At 28.5% G+C, this 10,032-nt stretch overlaps 2 protein-coding genes across 2 annotated transcripts; both read left to right on the forward strand.

Moving 5' to 3' along the window:
- The first annotated feature begins 5,452 nt into the window (after positions 1 to 5,452).
- Positions 5,453 to 6,095, forward strand: LOC111443447 (auxin-responsive protein SAUR71-like). Its single transcript, XM_023081259.1, has one exon. The coding sequence runs from the start codon at positions 5,502 to 5,504 to the stop codon at positions 6,003 to 6,005; it is 504 nt and encodes a 167-aa protein (XP_022937027.1). The 5' UTR covers positions 5,453 to 5,501; the 3' UTR covers positions 6,006 to 6,095.
- Positions 6,096 to 7,328: 1,233 nt separating this feature from the next.
- On the forward strand, positions 7,329 to 8,405 carry LOC111443351 (glycosyltransferase family protein 64 C3). Its single transcript, XM_023081134.1, has one exon. The coding sequence runs from the start codon at positions 7,381 to 7,383 to the stop codon at positions 8,371 to 8,373; it is 993 nt and encodes a 330-aa protein (XP_022936902.1). The 5' UTR covers positions 7,329 to 7,380; the 3' UTR covers positions 8,374 to 8,405.
- Positions 8,406 to 10,032: the final 1,627 nt, after the last annotated feature.

Here is a 10,032-nt window from a genome sequence, read left to right on the forward strand (position 1 = left end):
AAAAAAAAAAAAAAAAAAAAAAAACTCTTTATTCTCACAAAATGGTTAATGAAGCATCATTCTTATTCGTTATTGGCACTCGTTAATGAAGCATCATTCTTATTCCTCGTGAAAAATGAGATCCACTAGACACTCTAAATTTTATTAAAAAACCATGCACATATATTTAATTAAATATTTTATTAGTTATCTATAATATTTTCAAGTATACGTTACATGCAAATACTAACCTGAGTTAAATATTAACTATCATCGAGTATGCTCGTATAGTATTCGGGTATGTTACATAGAGTTGTTATCGAAAATAAATAAATAAATTTGTAAAAAATATTAAAAATATAAAATTTCCTATTATCAAATAGAGAGGTACGTAAGCTGACCCGAACACTTAAAAGCTTTCTACGTTGAATCAGAATCTCACCGATATATTTCGATGTTCTCCACGTGGCACCCTTGGTTACCAAATAAAATAACCCATACTTTGTTTCTGACTCATTGCCACCATTATAACTCCCATCATTGAGCCTTTGATTATTATTATTATTATTATTATTATTTCTTTTTAATAACTTTGTTATTTATTTGTGAGATGGAATCTCTCTTTAATCTTTGATACCTTAGCCTTTTCTTCTTTTTGATATATCATGAAATATGAATAATTCTTTTTGTAATAATAATAATAAAGTAAATCATTAATTACAAATAAACTTATAAATATATAGTTTATTCTAATTATTAAATAAAGAGGATTCTCCTATCATAATACGAATTTTTAATTTATTTTTTTAAGATTGAAATATTTAAAAGAAAAAAAAAACAATGGATCGTAGATAATGTAAAAGTTGAATTTTTTTATTTAATTTAATTTGTTGTATTTTATGGATATTTTTTTTAATGTAAAATAGAAGTTACTACACACCTGTTTTCCCAAAATTAGAAACAGAAATAAATATATATATATATAATTAAAATAGGCCCTCAATTTTCCAAACCATAATTATTACTTTTGAATTATTTAACTAAATTAAAAATAAATAAAAAATAGAATTTAAGAAAAAAAAATGATTGGGCAAAAACATTGCAGTTGTCCATGAAAATTCGGTATGTAAATGTGACAGGAAGCGAATATAAGGTATTGTAAGTGGAAGGAAGGTTAAGAATTTGGAGCATTTTGTGGCCGACAGTTATTTCCATTTAATGCCTTGTGATTTCCACATAAGCCCAATATTTTTTGCTTTCTTGAATGCGACCTATCCCTCCATACCATAATATTATTACATATTGATAAATAAAAATATTATTATTAGACACGAGCGAAACTAGCCACAAATCTTTAAACATCTAGAAACTTATTGATGTAGAATATTAATTTTGTTCGTGTTATAATTTAGAATCTAATTTAATGAAATTAAAGTCCGAAGAATATAATTTTATTATTTGATTATTTTAATTTTATTTTATGAGCTATTAGAATTGTTTTGATAGAAATATTATTCGTTAGTTTTTATTAATCTGAAAAAAAAAATGCCAAAGAATTAAAAATTTTAAAAAAAAAAAAACTCTAATTTATTTTATTTATTTATTTTTCTTTATTTTCTGGTGAAATTATTTTATGATTTTAAATTAAATTTAAGGTTTGTGAAGGGATCAGAGTATACGTTTTGGGCTTCTTTCCGGCAATAATGGGCTTTTGTGGGCCGGAAACAAAACTGACCTCAGGCCCAACATCGAAACCACAAAATCCGCCTTCTGTCATGGGCGCGCAAAAATATCAATTTTTTTTTAATAAATAAAAGAAGGAAAATATATTAGAAATATTATGTTTATTTATTTCTTTTTAATTTCAACCTCAAATTATTGAGAAAAAAAGTGAATATATGAAATAATAAATTCAATCACGAAATTGTGAATTTTATGGAATTGATTTTTTTTAAGAAATATTTGGATATTTAATATATTAGTTCATTAATTACTTAACTATGCAAACTAATTTATTTAATTAATTGGTTGCTTTAGGGTATCGATTTATTTATTTTTAATTTTTTGTATTTTTATAATCCAATTATTAATAGCTGTTTCTTTAGTAACAACTTTGACCCAAAAACAAATTGTAACCACCATATTTAGATTAATCCAATATAAATCATTGATTGGCTAATTTATAAAATAAATATATATATGATTTTGTTACAACTCCTAGTAATTAATTGCCCTATTTAAATATTTTAATTTTGATATATTGACCTTACAAATTTGTTGGTAGGTAATGTAACTCGAACATAAAATTAATTGGTATGATCGACCTTAAATCATTGGTTGGTCGAAGAATTAGGAATAATTTATATATTTCAATATTATGATAATTAATAATTATATAGTTCATAATTTGCTTCATAGCTACTAATTATTGGTAGGTTCGTTAATTGTCAACGGATTATTCATAAACAATTTTTTAAAGAAATATAATTGCAATATTAGTTAAATTTCATATATTTTATTTGTTAAAATAGGAAACTTTAAAGACTATATTATTAAATCGCCCCAATAAAGCAAGAAACTAATATTCATAATTAATATACTTTATTTGTTATTTTATTTTATAATTATTGATGTGATAACAGCCTAGCTATCACTTATATACTTTAGTCAATAAAATAATGTAATAGAAGAAGAAATCCTAAGATTAATCGATAATTAATCATTAAATAAAAAATTACACTAAAAAAGTCAAAAGAAAATTGGTAGACCATAATCAATTATTATCTTATACCTAATATCAATCATGGACCAATTTCTATAAAGATAAAAAAATAAATATATATATATATATATATTATTTATTTATTAAAGAATTAGAAAGTTGAGAGATTAAATTTAAATGATTTTATTTTGAATAAATTAGCTTCTTAATTAAGCAAAAGGGTGAAGAGTATGAGAGTTTGCGTTACTGCGGGGGAGCCAGAACGAAGCACGTGTTCGGTACTCCCATCTTACCAGTCCGTCTGAACAAGAAGCACGTGAGGACTTTTTTTTTTTTTTTTCCTATTTTAATTTTTCTTGAACTAATCAATCATAACAAATTGTAATATTTTAAAGTATTTTATTGACTTATATTATTTTAATTTATTTAAAAATGTTTTTTTAATTAATTTTTATCAATCAAGTCCTCATCAATAATAGATTATAGTACCACAAGTCCCTCTCTTAAATTTACATTATATATATATATATATATATATATATATATATATTATTTGGTTGCTTAATAACAAAAAGAATGTGGATTGATGATGGTTAATGAGTGGTATAATGATTTTGGCTGTTTGGGGTATAAATTAATTGGGATCGAACGGAATCTCCCTTTATTTCTTTCAGTGAGGTGCTGTCGTGCGGATCACGTTGCCGTTCTCATCTAAGCCCTCCATTTATTTGGGTCAAAGTCAAACATTTGCCCTCTTTTTACCGTTTAAATTGCGGTAACCATCCTCAATACTTTCAATTTTAACTGTGCCTAATTTAATAAAAATATTAACATCTTAAATTCTCTTAAACCTATTTTAGCATTTTATAAATTTCAATAACACTTCAAACCTTTAATATATATATATATATAATTACCTTAATTTTTAGGAGTAACGGTTAGTATTTTATTTCAATAATACTCTTAAATTTTTAATATTATTTAAAAACTACCCTTAATTCTAAAAAGTTTTATTAATATCTCTTCAACCTTTTTTAAACAATTAATTTTTTTTTTATAATTAATATTATATTTAAAAAAATATCTATAAAATTTTGAAAATAACCTTAAAAAAATTAATTTTTTTTACTGTCAATCTATAAAAGAAAACTATCTATCCGCACCTCATAATTTATCTATAAACGTTTTAATATTACTTTATAAAATTTATGAACATTTTTTTATTATAATTATAAATGTATTTTTAAAGTTTTAAGTCAAATTATTAACCTTTTACCTCTAAAACTAAATTATGGATATTTATTTATTATTATTATTATTATTATCTTTTGTATTTTAAGATAATTTTTAAAAAGTTTAAATATATTATTAAAAAAAATTGGAGAAAGTATAAATTTAATGTGATTTTTTAAAAATTAATTTAGCATTCAATTATTTTATTTAGAAAATGGCATATGGCATCAAATGATGAGAACCCATTTAATAATTAAAAAATGAAAAAAATACTCGGAAATTGTAGCAAAAGATGGACATTGAAAATTGTAAAAAAAAAAATAAAAATCACATGGGATTCCATCGAAATCAAAGCAAAAGGGCAGTTAGGGCAGTTAAAATATTTGAATAATGATAGTACAATCGAACGGTACGAGACTTCCTTTGCCTTTGACTCTTCGCCTCGGGGAATCAAATCAATCTCCCAACGCTTCTTTCACCAACCATATATATCTTTTCATTTTTATTATTATTATTTTAAATTTATAAATACAACTAAACTGGATCTCCACCTAAACCATCGCTTGCTTCGATTAAAATTACCTTTTACTCCCTATTTAATATTCAAGTCAGATTTAAATAAAAATTAATATATTATTCATATATATTCAAAATGTTTTCCTATTATTATTATTTTTAATTATTTATTTTATTTTATTTCGTTTGTATAACATTTAAATCGATTTAGAGAAAATATAAATTATAATAATTCATTTGATTTGAGATTAAAAAAATAAAACGTAACAGGTGTACGGCGATTATAAAATGGAGGTTAGACTTTGGGGTCATTATTGATATTTATATTAATGGCTTAAATTTGCTAACCCCACATGGGTTATCTTCTACCGAAAATAGGAGCCGAGAGATTAAATGCCATACCTGTAAAAAGCTTCACACTTTTAATCCATTTTTTTAAGCCTTGGGTTGCGCACCCCACTTTAATAATAACGCTTTATTATATATTTTATTTTTAATTATTAAACTCTTTAACTCTGGAATATAATTAAATAAATATTTAATTCAAGTATCTATTCTGATTTCCAACTTTATATCATCAATAACAAATCGAGTTATATTTATGACTATTTAAGAAAGTAAATTAAATAAAATAGTAAATATGACGCAATAATTATTTTTAAAGAAATGACACTGCAAGAATTAATATATATTAATTATGGATCGGATATCAATAGAAATAATAACTATAATGTTGATAGTCACTCACATTTTTTCTATGAGTGCTATTTAAAATAAAATAAAATATAATATTTAATTAAAAAAAACTAAAATAAAGATGGCAAGGGGTATAATGGTAATTTCAATCAGCGATTTAAATATTATTATTTGTAGACGATTTAGGGAATCTCAACAGAAAATACGGATAAAATTACTCAAAATTAATGAAAATTTTACGTTTTTTTTTTAAAATCCGAGTTTCGGAACTGCCTATAAATTCAGAGCGTCGAGAACAGAAACGACCCCTCCCCATCTTCGTTCATCACTTTCCTCGGAAGAAATTAATTGCGGAATGGATCCAAATTCGAAGAAGTCGAACAAAATCAGAGACATCGTAAGGCTTCACCAGATCCTGAAGAAATGGCGGAAGTTAGCGGACTCATCGAAAACGGCGAACAAAGCCTCCGGCACGGCGGCGGGATCGGGAGGCAAGAGCATAAAGTTTCTGAAACGAACGCTTTCCTCCGGCGGGGAAATCTCCGGCGGCGCCGTGCCGAAAGGCTATTTGGCGGTGAGCGTCGGAGAGGAGCAAAAGCGATTTGTTATACCGACGCAGTATTTAGGGCATCCGGCGTTCGAGATTCTGTTGAGAGAGGCGGAGGAGGAGTTCGGGTTTCAACAAACGGGGGTTTTGAGGCTGCCGTGTGAAGTAACGGTGTTTGAAAATGTGGTGAAATTGGTGGAGGAGAAGAAGAACGGGGATTTGTTAGGCGGAGAGGAGGTGGTGAGTTTCTGTTCCTTGGAAACTCTGCACATTACGACGTCGCATCGTCCGCAGAGTCCAATGTGCAGATAAATAGAGTTGTAGGACAAAAAGGGAAAAATTAGAAATCTTTTTCTTTTTCTCTCCTTTGATTCCTCCTTTATTGGTTTTTTTTTGGATGAGGCAGATCAAATGTATGAAGAAATATGAAATATATGAATAATTTTTGTTTTTAAAAAAATATAATTAAATTTGTGATATTTCTCTCTCGATCTCTTTCCAAATCATCATTATATTAAATTTAAGTACCTCAAATTTCATCTTTATTATTTGTTTGTGTTTTAATTATTATTAGTATTTTTTTTTTTGGATGTGGTTCTTCGCACCTAGATAGTACCAGGACCCTTGTGCCCCTGCCCTTGATCAGATAAACCCCCCTATGATCTACAACGCAAAATGAGCCTTGCAACGAGACGCGAACATTCTCCATGCTGCGATTCCCTCTAGTCCGTTCCCGGGTTGGGTTAGGAGAACATCCGAGCGATTGCCTTCGCGGATCCAAACACGCTCACAAGCCGCACAATAAGAATAAGATTGATAGAGACTTCGTAAGGTACCATTTGAGTTGCAGATCGTAATACTCCTAGAAATGCATATTTTGAATATAGAGGAGTTATCCAAATATATATATATATATATATATTATTTAAATGAAAGATAATTACAATTACCAAGGTAATCCAACTTAGGAGGAAAAAACAATACTTTATCAATTTTTCATTTTGAAGATATTTCTCAAACAAAATATAAGCATTAAAAAAAAAAAAACTACGGTCAATGGTCAAAGGTAATTGGGCGAATAGAAGAATTGCATTCAAAGCTCAAATGCAAATCACGACAAAAAATTTGTGACCTTCAAGACTTACAGGCAAGAATTAATATAATTTATGACTAATTCATAAAATACCATTTATGTAGTTTCATGCATTTTCAACTCATATACAAATATCGTAATTTCTAACATTATGGTCATTTAGTTTTTTTAGAACATATTGTTGCACTGAATATTACTCTTATTAATTGATTGTCACGTGTCATGTGAGCCATCTTTGAGAATAACTTTTGGTTCAATTTTCAAAGAAAATTTTTAGTGTAAAGCATGTGAATATTAAAAAAATTATAAAAATTATTGAAATGGATAATTGAAGTATAATTATTTTATAATAATTTCACATTTGTAGATATTTTATTTATTTATTTTTTTTAGGAAAACTCTGCCTCCGTTCTTATTCACGTTCTTCCCATTTTCTTTATGAGCCAAGGAGTAAAGTTTACGCATCAGCTCGACACGACGTCGTTTAATGAAAAAGGAGATCAAATAAATTATTATTATTTTTAAAAAAAATCTAAGTGCGTATATGATATTGTTTCTGCATTGTGTTCAGATCTGAAGCAGAAGCAAGTGGAAATGAACTTCAAGTCACTAACGATCTTCATCCTCCTCTCTTTCTCCACCGCCGTGTGCTCTCTGCTGAAAGCAACCGCCGCCGCGTGCGACGCCGAATCCCTGCCGGACCGGCGGAATCTACGATCGGATCAAATCACGGTCCTCATCAACGGCTATTACGAATCCCGCATCCCTCTACTCCAATCAATAGCCGCCACGTATGCCGCATCCCCAATCGTACAAGCCGTACTGATCCTTTGGGGAAATCCCTCAACCTCGTCAAAAACCCTAACGCAATTGGCTCAAAACCTCACCACTGGACCCATTTCCGTAATCCGCCAATCTTCAAACAGCCTCAATTCTCGTTTCCTACCCCATAAGTCCATCCAAACCGGCGCCGTTTTGATCTGCGACGACGACGTCGAGATCGACATATCGTCCCTGGAGTTCGCGTTCAGAGTTTGGGGGAGAAACCCCGAACGACTTGTTGGCTTCTTCGTCCGGTCCCACGATCTAGACCTCTCGAGGCGAGAATGGATCTACACCGTTCATCAAGACAAATACTCGATCGTGCTCACGAAGCTGATGATTCTGAAGATGGAGTATTTGTTCGAGTATACTTGCGGAGGCTTAGCGGCGATGGCCGACATGAGAAGAGTTGTCGATCGGGAGCGCAATTGCGAGGATATCTTGATGAATTTCATGGTGGCCGACATGTCGAACGCTGGGCCTATTCTGGTTGCGGCGCAGAGGATCAGAGACTGGGGGGACCCACGGAATGATTACGATGAGAATGAACGGCTGGGATTGGGGGAGGGGGTTAGTGAGGTGGGGCTAAGTAATAGGAAAGGGGAGCATAGGAAGAGAAGGGGACGGTGTATAACGGAGTTTCATAGACGGCTGGGGAGGATGCCGTTACGGTATCGTTACGGGAAGTTAGTTAATTCAGTTGGCGAGCAGGCTTTGTGTAGAAAAGGAGGGAAGTTGGTCCCTTGCGATCATAACGTACTGTGAAGTTCCCTCTCAATAATATATATTTTTATTTTAAAAAATATATATTAAAAACCAATATATATTAAAAACCGACCCAAACAGATCAACAAAATGGTCGATTGATCAATGACAAACTGCTCTTACAACCGTCACATTTTCATTAAATAGAAATAGACTGATCTGTTTTTTACATTGATTTTCTCTCAAAACGTGTCGGTCTACCAACGAATAGTCCTAATTCTTCGTATAAATTGATTGTATCAAAACATATATTACTTAGGTTGACAATTAATAAATTTATTTTATATTAAAATCATTTTTTAAAAATATTACAGATTTTAATCTATGTCTCCAGTTTGATATTATAAATTGTTATGCTAGTACATTGTGGTGTACTGTGTTTTATCTACTAATATTTTCATAAACAAATCATAATAAATTATAGTTTATCGAAATTACCATCTTAACACGTACCATTGACATTTCTATCTTCTCTTGTTATACACGTATTTTTTTTATTTATTTTGTACTATATTAAACTTTAAATAAAAATGAAAATTTCTCTCATTCATTAACATTTTCAAACATAAATATAAGAAAATTTAATATTTAAATTAACAATTTGTTTTTTATTTGGTTATTTCCTAACAAGAAGATAACTTTTAAGAAATTAGTTATTTAATTGATGGAGTTGTTGGAAAAAAAAAAAAAACTTCATATATTAACAATTTTTTTTAAGTTTTTAAAAATATAAGGGTATTAATAATATTTTAAAAAATAATGGTATTTTAAACAGCAATACTAATGCTTCTATCCACGATAGTAAAAATATTTTTTAAGTTTTAAAAATATTTAAGGATATTAACGAATTTTTTGAAAATTGAGTTTACAAAATTTAAAAATATTTTTGAAATATTTTTTAGTTTAGATTATTATTTAATTTTTAAAGAAATTAAACTTTTTTCAAAATTAATTTAGCCTTTTTTTTATCAGTTTATTTTTATAAATTATAGTTTTACTTACCTTTTATCTTGTTTTATTATTATTATTTTTTCCTCTTTTAAACTCAATCGGAAAACTAAAAAAAATAATTAGTTTATAAAAACTTTTATTTTATTTTTTAATTTACTTAAAGTCAACTGTTTTGTTTTTTTTTTAAATGGTAAGGAACATAACTTTTTCTTCTTTTAAATAATTTATTGTGTTTATTTGATGTGTCACACATTTATTACATGCCTTTTGTAAGGCTAGCAAATAAGAAATATAATATGAACAAATTTCCATAATAATGATAGTGCTTAAAATGTTACCATTTTCAGGTTCATCCTAATCTACTCTTTAGCAATTTCCAAATGATTATCAAACTAAATTTCATGATTAAATTAATTCTAAATTACACGTCAAAATTTAAATTATCCATATATTTAGCACAACCTAAAATATAATTTGAGGGAGCTAATTTTAGAAAGTGTTGTTATTTTTTCTTGATGGGGAAGAAAAGACAGCTTGATTTTCATCCCGTCCACGTCATTTATTTAAATTAAATTCAAGCCAGATAAATTTATAACCAAATTGAAATTATGGTTTGATATCGACCCTTAACCCATACCACCTGGTCCCTCTTTTTATTATATTATTAATTTTTCCTTTTTTGAAAAGAGTATAAAAGTCGGAAATAGG

Source organism: Cucurbita moschata, unplaced genomic scaffold (assembly GCF_002738365.1).
Source record: "Cucurbita moschata cultivar Rifu unplaced genomic scaffold, Cmos_1.0 Cmo_Scf00005, whole genome shotgun sequence".
NCBI classification, from domain to species: Eukaryota; Viridiplantae; Streptophyta; class Magnoliopsida; order Cucurbitales; family Cucurbitaceae; genus Cucurbita; species Cucurbita moschata.